This window comes from Stegodyphus dumicola, chromosome 2 (assembly GCF_044657685.1).
Source record: "Stegodyphus dumicola isolate Sdum_Otavi_A_Nest chromosome 2, ASM4465768v1".
Lineage (NCBI taxonomy): Eukaryota > Metazoa > Arthropoda > Arachnida > Araneae > Eresidae > Stegodyphus > Stegodyphus dumicola.
The window spans coordinates 106442628-106458909 of record NC_140769.1 but is presented as its reverse complement, the minus strand read 5'-3'; the positions used below and the strand labels follow the sequence as shown (position 1 = coordinate 106458909).

General features: G+C 32.2%; 1 protein-coding gene across 2 annotated transcripts in view; it reads right to left on the bottom strand.

Moving 5' to 3' along the window:
• The window catches only part of LOC118194938 (neuroplastin-like), a 183778-nt gene that overhangs the window by 147970 nt on the left and 19526 nt on the right, over window positions 1-16282 (bottom strand). For both annotated transcript variants that reach the window (XM_085811005.1, XM_085811004.1), the window contains exons 3-4: window positions 6315-6420; window positions 4234-4415 (exon numbers count right to left, since the gene is read on the bottom strand). In XM_085811005.1, coding sequence (XP_085667131.1) covers window positions 4234-4415; window positions 6315-6420 — 288 coding nt within the window. The remainder of the gene's footprint in view (window positions 1-4233; window positions 4416-6314; window positions 6421-16282) is intronic.

Here is a 16282-nt window from a genome sequence, read left to right as displayed (position 1 = left end):
CACTTCCAGCTTCGCAGACGATAACGCATTGCATGCGGGAGATTGTTGACAGCAATGACGAACGTATAATATCACAGGGTAAATTTCTATAACTTCACTTTTATGGCATCTTTAAATTCTGACAAATCTCGCGAACTTGATGTGTACACCTTAGATTTCAGATAAACCTGGAAACAGAAATCCATCGGAACGAGGTAGAGCCATCGCGATGGCCACGTAACCGCGAAATCTGAGGTGATCACATCAAATCCGTGAGATTTTTTAGAACTGAAAGGTGTCATAAAACGCAAAGTTATGCAGATTTCTCCTGCGATTGTTACATTCGTCATTGTTGTCAACAGTCTCTCTCGTAATACGTTATCGTCTGCGAAGGTGGGACGTTGAAAACGCTGGTAATTCCAGTAAAAAAAAAAAAAAAAAAAAAAAAAAAAAATTCTTTCTGTTCTTTGTTGTCATTGGTGTTTCAACGTGAATATCATTTCAGTGCCGTTTACGTTTTCCAATTCGACGATCAAATTGCGCAGGGGGGGGGGGGAATTGGAAACTTTCGAATAGCAGCACCCACTTTTGCCATTCGAAAATTTCGCACTTTTTTCACTGTAACCGTAACTGTGAAAGCTCTGTTGTATTAAATCCTCACAATCTCGAGCGCATACCTTCAAATAATAATACTTGAAATTTCATTTCGATTGTTTGAGGGAATTGGTTCATATAACGGGGAAATTTCTCTATGATAACCCTGTATATGTCATGACCAATCGAAACAAAAGTAAAGGCCGAATATAGAATTTTATAGACACGGTGTATATTGCAAAAAAATTGCATTAAATGGTCTTGCATTATAGTATACATTTAAATCCATATAATGGGTATAAAATATAACTGATGAAATTTTAATCGAATGCTTGAACGTGAATAAATTTTTTTACTGCTAGATTCTTAGTGTGAAGGAAAGATGTTCTTTATATTAGAGAAATTGAACAAAAAGTTGAGGTTTCTGATATTATCTGCCACTAAAAATACATCAAAGGTGATATGAATGAAATGATATATAAAATACGTGTAAAATAGAAATTATTATCACCATTTTTAAAGTATCATTGTTCTCATTTGTACAATTCTCTTGTTTTTGACTTTTCCTATTTTAAAAAGTAAAATAATATCTCTAATGTATATTTTTTATAGTTTTAATGTTTGTTTTATTGATAAAGTTTTATTTATAAATGTATACGGATTTTATGATACAAGAAATATGTTATACAGTTAAGCTTAATGCAAGAAATATGTTCCAGGTTTATTTCCAGTTTTGCAGCTATTTCAAGTATTATTTATTTAGGTATAATAAACATGTAAATCTAAATTTTTTAATCTTGTGATAGGAAACAAGTACAATACAAAGTCCGTAATCCAGACTTGTCGGGACTTCTGCGATTCCGGATTAGGGGTTTTTCCGGATTACAGATGATCAATTTAAATGTGGTAAGATGGCATGCAGAAATTATACAATTAAAAATATGAAACCGTAATTTATGAAATTAAAAGCAATTATGATAAAAAAAAAAGCTTAAACATTTCTATCAATGTAAGTTGTTTAAGTTGCTTCGCTTTTTGTTAGCTAATACTTTCTCTTTAATTCTATAAACAGAAATAATTTCAGTTCCACTGTTCAAGTCCTGTAATTGCTGTGTCGAGAATACCGACTAACTTATCAATCGAAATGTTTTGGTTTTCAATAACGCTCTCTGTTACTTTCTTGACTATCAGAAGCGAGAATGGGTAAACGCTTTAATGGCTTTACGCGCATGCGTAGCGGACGCGCGCATCAGACGCGCATGCGTAAACGCATTACGCGCAAGCGTAAGTTTGTGGTTTTGAGGTCCGGATTATAGATCATTCCAGATAATGGACGTCCGGATTAGAGACTTTGTACTGTATTTTTATTAAAATGATCAAATGCTCTTTGATATAGGGATATATGATACACTTTTCTAAAAGACTGAAATTACGGCTCAACGAAATTTATTTACTTAACTGTAGATTAAAAATATCATAATAAAATACAATAATCGTGTGAAAAGTTTCTTAAACAATTTAGTTTGCAGCAGCGAAAAAACAATTAAAAACTGTGAAAAAGGAACAGCAATCTTGAATTTTCTCTAAATTTAAAACGCTTAATCTCATAGTATAATTTGTTTACTTTCATTATAAAATTAAGTAAAGCAGGAAAGAAAGAGGATTTTGTTGTCAAAATGTTCAAAATATATTTTAAAATATTTATTTACGATTTAAACCCAAAGGCGGCATGTATTTTCATAACATTTAGAAGCAATTACGTTTCGTTTTCTACGAAATATTAATGTTTACGTAAAATGCAAAATAATCCCACTTTGTTGAATGACAGCAGTGCTTTTTATTCTAATGTGTTTCCTGAAATAGAGAAAAAAATGAGAATTGTGTAGAAGAGCTGTTCATTTTTACTTCTTCTCCAAAAGAAAGAAAAAATGTATTTTCATTCCTAATGCAATGTAAGGAACATTAAAAACTGCACTATTTTAATGGCAGCAATTTGTGAAAGGACCGAGATGGGAATTCTGAAATGATGTGGAAGTCTGTTTCGAAATTTTGGAGTGAAAGCCGCGTTTGCATTAGCTAATTAGAGCAATATGAAAGCGAAATGCTGAAAATTTCCCTTGATCTAAATACAGATTACTTCAAGTCCAAACCAGATCTTCCTTTCGCCTTAAAAAATGATTTCGCAATAGTTTCACGTAAACAGGAATCCAAGTGAAACTACTAAATGACGCCATTATTTTATACATTTGCTTTAGGTTTCTGCATCAACAATAATGCTATGATTCTTTTTTTTTTTTCTTCTTACTTTTTTTCTGAAGGCTGGATATTAAGAAGTTTCGTTAGTAGCATGAATTCTAATTGACATTTTTTCAAGTAAAATGTGTTACATTTAATTTCTGGCCTTTGAAAGTTACTTTCAAAAAAGCTCTGTTAACTATTAAACCTTATTTTTGATTGTAAGTCGGTTTACCTCTTGTTTCTAAATCTGTTTATTGCAAAAAATATGCTCAAAACTTTTCTTAAAATAAAACTATTTCTTCGGAAAATACTAGAAATGAACTAACATAAGCAGTCAATCATTTAGAAGAGACATAGTAAGTACTACTGGAAAAAAAAGTCTAAATCGAATTTTGAAAAAATCGCTTTACCATTCTGCATCAACAAACAGCATATGTCAAAATTTAGACCTCGGTGAAGTGCGTTAAAAACAGATGACAAAATTCCACCCACAATGAAAAACCATGATTGAACTAATATATACAAACATAATATAGAAACAGTAGAGCATTGTCAACTTATCTAACTGTCTTTCAGCTAAAATTATATTTTTCATTCAGTTTTGCATGAATTTAACACATCTGATTACCGCGTTCTCCTCTACAGTTCATTTATAGCAGTCACCAGTGGTCTCTGAATTGTGACCACTAGTGCCTACTCACCAGTGACCGGTTAAGACCGCTGAATATTGTAATTTAATCCGAGTCTGAACCAGGAAAAAAGCCTACTGTATGTATGTTTTTCGTAGTTTACATAAGCTTCTATCCTTTACGACGGTTTTTACACAATGAGAAGAAGTGAAATTTAATACTTAACTTTTAATGATAAATTTCTAAAGATTCAGGCAAATTAACTTACTGCATTTGTTCTCGCAGTACACTTTTACGAGTAAGGGTTACATAATAGACGTACAGCTGAATGCATTAATATGCTGGGAAACACTTCATAATGCTGCCTTACCATAAAAAGTGAAAGCAATGATATGAATACTATTTTTAAAACTAATAATCTGCTTAAGGCTGTTGGCATTATTATCTCGAAAATCCACTATTAAAAGAAGGATTTTTCATTTACTTTATTAACCAGATTAATAAACTCAAATCCTACTTTAGTGTGCCTGTTAACGTTGCCCACATCTTTGTGGAGTCTGTTATTTTCATCTCAAAAATCGATCTTTACATCTTAGTTATGATGACAATAACTTACGCTGATCAACCTACATAAAGATGCTAATAATTTAACGCTGGTGAGTCGTTATGAAGACGTCCTTCCTGTCACAGATATTATCCAACAATTTTGAAAATCAGATCTTTCGGAAGCTAAATGAATAAAGTTCAAAACAAGAAAATTTTCTTAGTATGTGTTTAAAGAATAGAAGCTCACATGTGACCTTGATACGACTTCCTAGGTGAGCTGCGAATGGGTAAGACAGACCAGACATTTCAATGACGCACATGTATTCTCCGGCATCGCTCTCGTTCGATTTCGCTATCCTCAATATTCTGCTTTCCATGCTGATACGTGGATCTTCCTCTCTTTCCAGTACTCTTTTACCGTCCTTATACCTACATGGATGGCACAACAAAAAAAAAAAAAAAAATGTTCTATTAGAAATTTAGAAATTGAGAAATATAAATTTGCCAGTTATAGAAATATTATTTTTAATTCTAAAGTAATATGCATGAAAGAAAAAAAAACATATGTAAAAATGTAATGCAAGACTTTTTCTAGACTGTTGTAATTAAACCTTATTAGATTTCTATTGTATATAAGTATGCATTCCAAATGCTATGCAATTTTAATGAGCTTTGTTTTACTATATGAGTGAATTAATTATTACATAATTTTAAAAATTCATGCGTAGAAGTAGATAATTATTATAATAGATTTATGAATTACATGATATAAAGTTGGCGATATCCCAGGGTTTAAAATGTAGTATCAACATATATAAATACAGTTGCAGAACCGAGATAGTGGTTAGTGACTCTGTTTGCCGTACCGAAGAAGGCAAGGGTGTTTGTAAATGTAATGTCTCAAGGCGGCATGGGGCCGCTTTAAATATGCGGCGAGCCTAAAAGTCCTTTTGAATGGTTGGTGGTAGGGGAAGAAGAGTGGAAGGCCCTAAATCTCCGGTATATATAGGATATAAAAGCGAGTACTTATATATATATATATATATATATATATATATACGGAGGATTTTAGATTCCGAGTAGATTTTTTTTTTTTTTTTTTCTTCGTCAAGTCTGTGCGTACAGGTTGTGCACATCACTTTTCCGTTGCAATCGGCCGCACCAAATCTCTCTCTCTCTCTATATATATATACTCGCTTTTGAGTAATGTGAGATGCATACATACGTCTGTACGTACACACTTCACGGAAAAAATATATTATAAAACCATTTTAAATTCATTTTACAATCCTTCAATCTGTCCGCACGTACAGATGTTATGCAAAAACCCAGTTCAAATTGATTCGAAAGCCGTTAAAATAGATATTTTCATTGAAAGATGATACCCGAAATTTTTCGCAATTAGAATGCTTCGTTTACTCTGTACAAGGAAGTAAAAAGGATTCTGTATCAGTTACGTACCATGTGGCATTAGAAAAATCTTTAATTAATTGCTCATACCAAATCGAAAAAAAGAATATAATAATAATAAGAAATAAATAAATAAGAAAAATGGAAAAACAAAGTCTAGAAACTGTAAATTAAATGTATCATGCATAAATGCATTTTTATTTAAATCAATCAGATTAAAAAGTAAAAAAAAATTATGTTGTTAAAAACTGCGTTCGTTTATTGCTCTTAAATCACAGTTAATTTCTTAATCAGTAACAAACAGATTAAATTTTAAAGTTAAATATCTTATTCTTTGCCAAAAGCTAACTCGTTGCCTCGCGGAAGATAAAATATCTTATTTCGAGCAGTGTTAACATACTGTGATTAGATCCTTGAATTCCTATTTCAAAATATCATTAAAGTCGCACGATATACAAACTAAATAAAAAATTCGAAATTTAAAATTCGGGCTTCGAAGAGCGCGTGTTCGGGGGTGGGGGTGGACAGTAAATGTTAAAACACTGGTGATTGCAGGTGTCCTTGCTTTCACGATGGGAGAAGCCAACGTATATACATACATATAAATTCTTTTATTATTAGATAACAATGATAATATCATCATTGTGATCAAATTACTTATAATTCATTTTGAACTCACATATAAGCGAACCTTTTTTATTTAATTAGTAAACGACCTAGCTTGTACTCGACAATATGCGGTACATTATTATATTGTAATTTATATTTTCTATACAATGTACGCGCATATATGTACCTACTTTAGCATCCTCATTTGTATATGAGCACAATCTGCATACTTCTCGTTACATATGCATTAAATTAATTCCTTACGCTGGCTGAATTTACGTATCATAACCATTGAAACTGTTTACTAACCAGTTTATAAGGAAGACTGCGTTTTCTTCTTCGTCACAAACTAGTTTCAGTGTCTCGTTTGGCCTCAATAACACCCTTGATTCAGACCTCATTGCTTCATCTGACTCTGAAAGTAAAAACATGGAAGTCTGATTAAGAACTATTTCTATGCGTATAAAATAAAATTACTCTTTTTCGACTTCTTTATCAGAGAATGATTATTAAGAGTGAAATAATTCTTTCAAAATGGGATTTTTTTTTAAATATTTGCTTTTGAGTCTAATTCAAGAATTCATTCAAAATAGAATCTTTATTTTTAATATTAGTTATGCGTGTTAGTATTACGAGTGAAAACAGATTTCTTAATTTCTGCTGCATGGTGAAATACGACCTAAAATCAATTCAGAAAAGTCTAATTCGATGGGAGAAATAGAAAACTGGACAATTTGCCACCGTTTCTTGTAATGTTCATATTTATATGATATACTTTAAGTTTTTAGTAATGCTCATAATATTATCCTTTTCGCAAATTCTTTTGAAGCTGCTTCACACTAGCTGCAATAAATAAATATTACGTAAAAAAATCTGATGCGGATACCACATGACTTCCTTGTATGGGCTATTAAATTATCCCCATTTTTTGCCACATTTCCTTATAACAAGTTTGACTCCTGGACTAAAAAATTGACCGAGAAATAAGTTTATTACCTCGAAATATTCTAACTTAATTAACCGATCCCTGAAAGCGGCCAAGCGGTAAAACCGCTGCACACTGGTAGTTCGGCCTGAGGCTCGAATCCCGCGAACGAGCTGGCTGCATGGGGGTTTACGTGGTTTCACCCAGGTGTGACGTGTATACGAGCCAGTTTCCCTTAGAAAGTCCTCAGAAAGAAGGCATTCCTTCCCTTAGTCAGATAGTCCTAGTGTGCTTTGCCGTAATCTCAATAAACCAAACCGATCCCTGAAAATGACATAAAAAATTACAAGAATTTAAATGTCCCGGTCAATTTTTGTAGCACGGGAGTTAAACTTGTTACAATTTTATTCTTTCATAACGAATATAAAACTTTCCCATACATAAGCATAGGAACAGGGAGACTGCATTAAAAGTTAAATTTTGGTATTTGTCCAAAAGAATTTTTTTAAATGTGATATTGAAAATACGGGAATATTTTTATTAAAACACTTCTGACTATGACCAACGATTGCCCCCCTCCAAAATGCCGATTAATGACATTTAAGCCGGGTAAGGGGGATGGGGATATCTATATACAAACAATATATATATAAAATAAGAAATTTAGAACTAATTTTTCACAAAGACACGTACATTTTCCCACTAACAAGTACACTAACTAATTTTTCATACAAAACAAGTAATAAAACACAAAGAGGTATCAGAGGAAATAACAAAAAAGTTAAAACTTCTCTTAATACTAATATTCTACAATCAAAATTTTAAGATTTATTTGAAAAGCAAAATTTCAAGAAAAATATTCTCAACTGCCTTCATCGCTACCTCACACACATCTTATTAGCATTCAAAATTTCATCAACGATAAATTCAAAGGTAATAATCTCATTAACTATTTAGTACTTGATTTCATAAAATTCAAATTCAACTGTGCTTCTTCCAAAAAATAAAAAAAAAAATTCTGCTACGTTAATTTTCTATATAAAAATTATGATTATCTTCAATTGCATAACATTTTTAAACAAGCACAACAAAAATTTCCTGAAATAAATTCTAAAATTTTGGTTTGCTTCAAGTACAACAAAAAACTAAGTAGTTTATTTCTAACCATAATGAAAATTTTGCAGCACCTTGGTTTTGTAATGAAGAAATATTTCTGAGATTTGTTGACGAAGAGCACAAGCATATTATAACAGAAAATCTGGACATTATTCAAGATCAAGAAATTAGACTGCTTATGAAAAAATTTCATATTTTCATAAAAAATCCTGCCAAATTTCGATTTACATCTAATACTGCTAGAAGCTTCACGAATAATTTTGCTAATATTTTTAACAAGCTACTTAAAACTATTTGTAATATAGTTTTTGAACAAGCCGACAAAAACTTCTGCTGGATTATTTACCACAACTAAAATTTACAATATTATGTGTGTGTGTATTTAATTATGGCAAAGCTCACTAGGGCTATCTGCCTAAGGGGAGGGATGCCTTCGTGGAGGACTTTCTAAGGGAAACTGACTCGTATACACGTTACACATGGGGAAAACCACGAAAACACCCATGCAGCCAGCCCGTTCGCGGGATTCGAACCTCGGACCGAACTACCAGTGTTCAGCGACTTTACCGCTCGGCCGCTGGTGGGCATTTACAATATTAAATGCGATGACTTTGAAAACCCCTACACGTCTCTTCCTCTCAAAGAAATCTACGAAAGTCTTTTAGAAATGACAGAATGTCTTCCTGAAATACTTAATATTCTAGATTTACAAGAACGGAAATAATTTCTACATTTTTCGCTGTACAATAACTATATTAAACATTCAAATTTTCTTTACTTGCAAACATAAGGAATTCTAATGGAAAGTTCATATTCCACTCGTATTTGTAACTTATTTATATTTTCTAAAGAATTCAAATTCATAAAGGGACTTTCTGATAACGATTTCAGTAAATTTGAACGCACTTTATAGATATAGTGATGACATTATCACATTCAATAATTATAATCTCATCAAAAACAAGAACATTTAACCAAACTGTCTAAAACTTAGTAAGACCAATAAAAACCAAACAGACATAGTTTGTCTTGATTTAGGTATTCAAAATCTAGCAGATATTAAACTTTTAATGGAAGAAAAGATTTTAATTTTTCCACTAATAAACTTATTAATTTGAACTCCATCATATCTAAAAACGTTATCATATTTTATCGCAAATACTATCATTAAGCAAATTAGCAGAATTAAAAACATTTACACTGAAATAGAAACACAAAAAGAGAAAGTCTAATTCTCATCAAAATTTTAAAGGCAAACGAAATTCCTTTAAAATTTATTAATAGTCTATTAAAGAAATCTGGAGTAGTTTACACCCTATAATACTGTTACAAAATGTACAGGCGCGGTAAAAAGCTTCCCCGCAAAGCAAGTTTAAGGTTGCGTAAAATGGCAAAAAAAGGCAGGCTTGCCCCATTTGGTGAGAAATCGACCATTTGGCGACCAAATTTGTGATATGCCATGGACTAAACCGGAGGACCTTCTGGAACAAATTCTTACCGGTTTAGTCCAGAATGTTCTCGAACCCAAGCCAAAAGCTATATAAACCCTGCTGGTACGCGGAGAGTGTGTGTGTCTCGTCAGTATCGAGTCAGTTAGTTAGTCCGTGCGGATTCAATCGAGTTGACAGTCGGTCAGCAAGTGCCGAGTGGGTCGTCGAGTCAAAGAATATATAAGATTGAGAAGAAAAACTTCTCCGCAGCAGGAGTGGCTCCTTCCCAACGAAGAGAGGAACAGCTGCGCAATGCGCGAAATATCTATCGCCAAAGCTCGAAGCCGGCGTCGAAGTTCGAAGGTCACGTTTATCAAGAGTTTATAAAACGAATATCGTTTTAAATTTCTTTAAACTTTAAAGGAAAAGGAAATATTTTTCGCGCAAGTAAATTAATTAATGTATTAGTTATTTAGAGCAAACAAAGTAGGAAAATCCGAGTTTAAATTATCGCGAAATGTCAAAGAAGAAACGCTTTGTCAGAGATCGTTTCTTCTTAACACGTGTTCCTCAGTTTCCTGTACACATGGCAGAGAGGGAGAAATTCTCGCCGGCAGGTTCCGTCGCCAAATCCTTTGGCGAATTTCCCCTCCTCTTTCCAGCGGCGTAATAGCAAACTGGTTTACATTACGTCTACGGAACCTTTCCTTCTTTACATAGACGTTCTTTGGTCGAGAGCCTCGAAAGAATCTCTTAGTGTATCGCGGTTAGTGCATCGTCGAGAGAGCGTGTTGATATACGAGCTATATAAACTCTGCTGGTCCGCAGTCAGTGGGGTGCCTCTTCTGGAGTGCGAGATAGTTAGTGTCTCGAGTTAATTAGTCAGGGAGGGGAGTCACTCGAGTTGACAGTCGGTCAGTGAGTGCCGAGTGAGTCGTCGAGTGCACCGAAGGAGTCTCTTAGTGTATCGCAGTTAGTGTTTTGTCGAGAGAGCGTGTTGAACTCCGAGAACGACTGAACCGAAGAGTTGGGAGCTGTGCTCTGTGTGTCATCGAGTTGTAGCATGGAGAGTCTCGAGAGTACGTGGAGTTCCGAGAACAACCGAGCAGATTCGGAAGCTCTACTCTGGTGCTTTGCAGTGAAGCTGTCTCCACCGTTATAGCCTGATAACTTGAAGGTCATATCGCTGATTGTTCCAGCGAGTGTATAGTAGATCTTCGACGACTGTAAAACGTGACTTTGGAGCTGTCCTGATAATTATTGGTTAAATAAAGTGTGTTTCGATACTTCATCAAGTGTCATCGTTATTCACTCCAAATCTACGAACCCCGTAAGAACGTGAAGAAAGAAAATAACGTTACAATACTTTCTAAAAGTACGACTTTTTTATCTGAAAGTTCCAAAAGGGAAGGATATTTTAAAGGGTTTATAGGATTTTATTTTTTATTTATTCTCTTAAGTACTATTCTGTTATTAATCAAGTGCGTCATATATTCAAAGTCGTCATGATAAGCCCATGACGTGAAGACTTTTTACTTTTCTAACAATAGTTTTTTTTACTTCCTTTTTCTATAATTTTAAATAATAAAATTAAAAAATCTAAAATTCAATTTTATGGACTTTTCTACTCGTATCTACAAAACAGTTATTAAAAACTTTTTGATCACTTTTAGGCACCTTTCTGAGTCTACTATTTTTAAAGAATAATTGATTTTAAAATTTAATTAAAGTTTTACATTGAATGATATTCTTTATTACCATTTTTGTATCAAAAGAGTCAGAATTAAATTTCATTTTAATTAATAAAGTTATAAGGTATTTCTCCCGCCTTCCTAGAGTGCCTTCGTGGTGTAGTAGTCAGCACACTGAGCCGGTATTTAAGAGGTACGTGGTTCGATTTCCGGCGAAGGCGTTGCTAATTTTTCATCTTTCCTGCTTCCAAAAAAATACCTAATGTCTCTACAAAGTAATCTTTATCTTTGTCAAAATTGAAATTTTCGATATTAAAGTATTTAAACGTTTCTCTTTTGGTTTCAAAATTCCAATTTTTAACCTTTTGAGTGATTACTTTCTTGCCAAGGTGTTTTAGTTTCGCCAATTGAGGCCAAAATGACAAATCATACTTCGCTACTGTAACGATATTCCTAGTTTCGATAGTGTTCTAACGAGAGTGCTCGAAGTTTTTAGTTGCTTCTTGTGAGTTTTAATTAAGTCTTTTCCCTAAAGTTTAATAATTTCGCTTACGTTTAAAATATTTTAGATTATATGCTATTTGTTTAAAAGGGAAATTTGATTTGAATTTTTCACTGTAGTATTTTATTATTTTACTTACGTTTTCATTCTTTAACCAGAATTCTCTTTATTTAAGGTACAAGATTCTAATTAGAGTTTACTTTGTTTTTAACTTCCTTTGAGGATGGACCAGAATTTTCGAGTGCTATTATAATTAAAATATATTGAAATGGCTCATCGGCTAATTCTGGATACATAAAAGCAAGGATTTTTGTGGAAGAGAGATTTCAATTGATTTCAGTGTTCCTCCTCCTGACGAAGTGGTACTGAAGTTGATTGAATTCCTCTTCTATTATGCTCATTTTTCATAAAATTTCTTTAATTTTTTTGAATTAGGGTATTGCTTATTTGAAAAGTTTTGGTTTTAACATTTTTTAAATTCCTTATTGCATTTACAGAATTATTTGAAATTTATTAATTACGAATTTCAGTTTTTAATTTTTTGAAAAATTAGTTCTAAATTTCTTATTTTATGTTTTTACTAATAATTTTTCAGCAGCTTAATGCGCGAAAATACTAAGCATGTTTATATTTTGTTTTAAAAAATTGTTTTGTAATTATGATATATATATATATATATATAATTTAAAGTTAAGTTGTAAGAACAAACGAAAAAAGACCCATGTGGTCAAAAATTTTGCGCATTGTGCTGCAAAATTAAGGAAATTAGAAGATAAATTTTAGTACGCACGCTAAAAAGTTACCAAAAACTGTGGCTCCGTGAAATCTTCAACATAAGCATATTTAGTTGTTATGAAATGTGTGAAAGAGAAAAAAAGTACAACATTTGAATATTTACAAGTAAAATTAATAAAAAGTAAGCTATATACTAAACTAATTAAGTAATTTTAAACACAACACAGTAAAAATAAATCAATTGAACGAGGTAAAAATAAAAATAGTAAGCTATATGCTAAACGAATTAAGTAGATTAAACACAGTAAAATACTAACCAATTGATCGTGGTAAAAATAAAAAATATTAAAAATTAAGAAGCGATAAATGCTTAATTAGCCCAATTCGAAGTTCATTTTGGCTCGTCAAGGGAAAATTTTAAAATGAACTTCGAACTAAGCTAACTCCATCACGCGTTTCGCCAAAACAGACAATTGAAACTTTGCGCGACAAATTTTTTAATGAATTAAATAAACTATGTCAAAAACTTTAGTCTAAATTCTCTGTTCCAATTTCCCGACGCGTCCGCTTATTTTGACACATTAAGGTGTAAAAAAGATAAAAAATAAATAATGGAAAAGCAATTCCAATGTTCAGAAAAATAAATAGCGATATGCTATTAGTTAAAATATACAAGATCTTATGGGGTGGACCTGCGAACTTAAAGAATTAAAACTTTGTAAAAGTACCGTAAATTATATTTAAATCAAAAAGGAAAAGATAATAAAAAAAGACGACTAGAAGCATGGGTCTTGCCAAGACCTAGAAAAAACTTTTAGAGAAAAAAAATTATAAAAAACAGACCTGGTACAATGCCGTCTTCCTTGGTGTTGAGGAAACACGAAAAAGGGTAAGCAAACCCCCGAGCGTTTCCATTGCCCTCCAACTAGCCGGATGACGTAAAAAGGGGGAAAATAACGTCGCTGGGTAATAGCCAATGACAAGTGACTGTCCGTTGGCAGCAACCTGACTCATATCCAAGGGGGGTGAAAGGTGTTGAAAAATGTGGAAAAAGTTCAAAATGGCGTCTTGTCATAGTAGTTTGAAGAAATTGGACTGGGTAAAAGTGAAAATGGCTAATTCAGCAAAACATTACCTAAAATGGCTTCTAAAGTAAGAAAAATAATGAAAAAATAGTTATTTGTTAATTAAAGTCGTAATTCTTCAAGCTAGAGGGCGTTCAAGCTGCCAGAAACGAAAAGCCCATAAGTTAATAATAGAATAGAATTAGCTATCAAAGTTTTTTTTAAAAACTATTTAAAAATAGTATTAAAAGTATTGGGCCAAATTTTAAGAGGAAAAAAAGACGTTGTGACAGGAATTATTTGTACATTTATACATTAGATCTTCAGAATCAGCCATCCACTTTATACCGTCCCATATGGCTTTAAGCATAAAATTTCATTATCTAACTCAAAAAATCTAAAAATTGGAAAGGTTAATGCCAGCTTTTTTTAAAGTATTTTTAATTATTTTCTGAGGATTGAGGTTATTTTTCAGAATTGTGACGAAGTATAGTACTTCTTATTGAAGGTGTTTTGCTGTATTGCAGATTCTTTTAATTCTAAGCAGCTGTGAGTAAATTGTGTTAAGGATGACTCTTTTAGAAATATTGGAATTCCAGTTGGTTAATTTAAGTGTAGAAAAGTTGAATTCTCTTCGTTTGTCATAGACTTTCAAAAAATTGTAATCTATAATATGCAAATCAAAGAAGACTATATTATGTTGCACGTTATTTGTAGTATTAAGTTTTAGGCATGAAGGGTAGATATTAGCATTTTCTATCTTGTTGAAAGCTATTACATCATCAATATATAGAAAGATGTGTTGGTAAAATTTATGATCTTCCTTATTGAGTGAACGTATAAAAGTTAATTCTTTTGTAAAAATGCATAATTCACAGACAGAAGTTGAAAAATTACCTGCCATAGGAATTCCCTGCATTTGTTTAAAGATGTTATTGTTGTATTGAATATAATTATTGAAAAGTACGCATGAAAGAAAAAGTTACCATTTTTCAGCATTTATTATTGTAGAAATTTGGGGAAATAATTCAGGAAGAGCAAGTAAACTTTTATAAATTTCTTCAAGTGGTAAAGTAGTATAGATGTTTTTAAAGTCGTAGCATTCGATATGTTCTATTTTAATTGTATTTAAGGTATTTAGAACATGTTCGTTACTTGAAATTATCCAGTTGCAATGTAGATCTTTAAAATCATAATTATTAATGAGGTCACGTATTAGACGTAGTTTTTGTGCAAAAAAATAATCTATTTCCTTAAGATAACTTTTGGTACTATTGGCAATGAACCTAAATTTGACTGGAGTCTTATGAAATTTTGGTAGTGCATATAGATTTGCAAATCTGTTATTATATTTCCGAGAAAGTTTTTTATGTAGTGCATTAAATTTATTGAGAAGAATCTTAGTGCTGGTAGTAATCTTTTGATAGGTGCAAGCGTTATTCAATTCTTTATTCAGAAGGTCGAAATAAAACTTTTTTCAAATAACACTAAAATTGTTTCTAGCTTTGTCAATCTTTGTGATGATAAAGTTATCTTGCTGTTTCTGAATAAGAGTTTCTAGATGCCTTTTATTGTGTAAATAATTGAAATTGGATAACTTGAAAAGCATAAGCTGAAATTCTTTAATTAGATTTAGCTGAAATTCTTTAATCAAGATCATTATTGAATTGTTTAAGGCTAAAGTGCTTATTAATACTGAAAGTAGTTGCATAATTTCTCGTAATTGTATATCTTCAATGATATCGAGATCTCAAGTAACAATATGCTGGTGATACGGATCTACATATTTATTGTAAATAGGAAGTTGGCAATGACATATGCTATCTTCTATTATATTGCGTGGTTAATAATAAGCTGACCTAAGGTCTTTTCAAATTTAAAACAGGGCTTAATTTGAAGTTGTTGGTCAAGTAGCAAGTTTTGATATTTTTTTAAAATGCTTGGAATTTTTAACTGATCGTAAGAAGGGTGCTGGAATTGTATTGTACAAAAAATTTTTTGGTGAAAAAAAATACTATTCTTTAATTTAAAATTGCAAAAGTCTATTATCAGATCTCTGACTTATAACGTTGCGCGCCTCTAACTTGCACGCAACCAAGAGGTGACTGTGAAAGCTTGTATAAACCACAGAGTCTTATAAAGGGTTTAAGTCCCTTTTTATTCAACGTAATAAATTACAATGGCGTCCTCTTGACGCTTACAGACTGTGCCCACTAGGCAGTCAAAATAAAAATAATAACCTGAAAAAGAAAGTAAAGACAAGATTCTAACTACGAGGCTCTCTAAAATAACTAACTCCCCGCGTTTTACAATACGGCTGCTAATTCAGCAGACTTGAAGCTCACTGGAACAATTTCCACTAATTCCCGCCAAGCACATAGGCCGCAACGCGGGTTCTTCAATTCTCGATAACTACCTCCGCGCTCGCTAAGTAAGAATAACTCTCTCACCGAACTCGTTTCCTTCTATTTAAATCATACTACTTCCGCTGATAATTTGAATGCTTGCGCGTTCTACTCAAATTTACATATTCTGGCATTGGCAGTTCCAGGGGAAAGTAAGGCTTGACAGGAAAGATAGTTTAAACTTAAAATAAATGTTAGTTAAAATAAATATAAACCCTACAGACTATTTGGAAACATTGAGATTGTTGATCAAGTATTTTAATAAGATTCCATAAGGTAACATTCTTAAAAGCATGAAGAAGTTTAATGGCATTTTTTGCGAACGCTTTATTTCCAAGGAAGGAATTTAGATTTTTAATAATTAATTTCAGATCTTGTGTTGAAAAAAAATTTCTGTTTTGTTCATGTA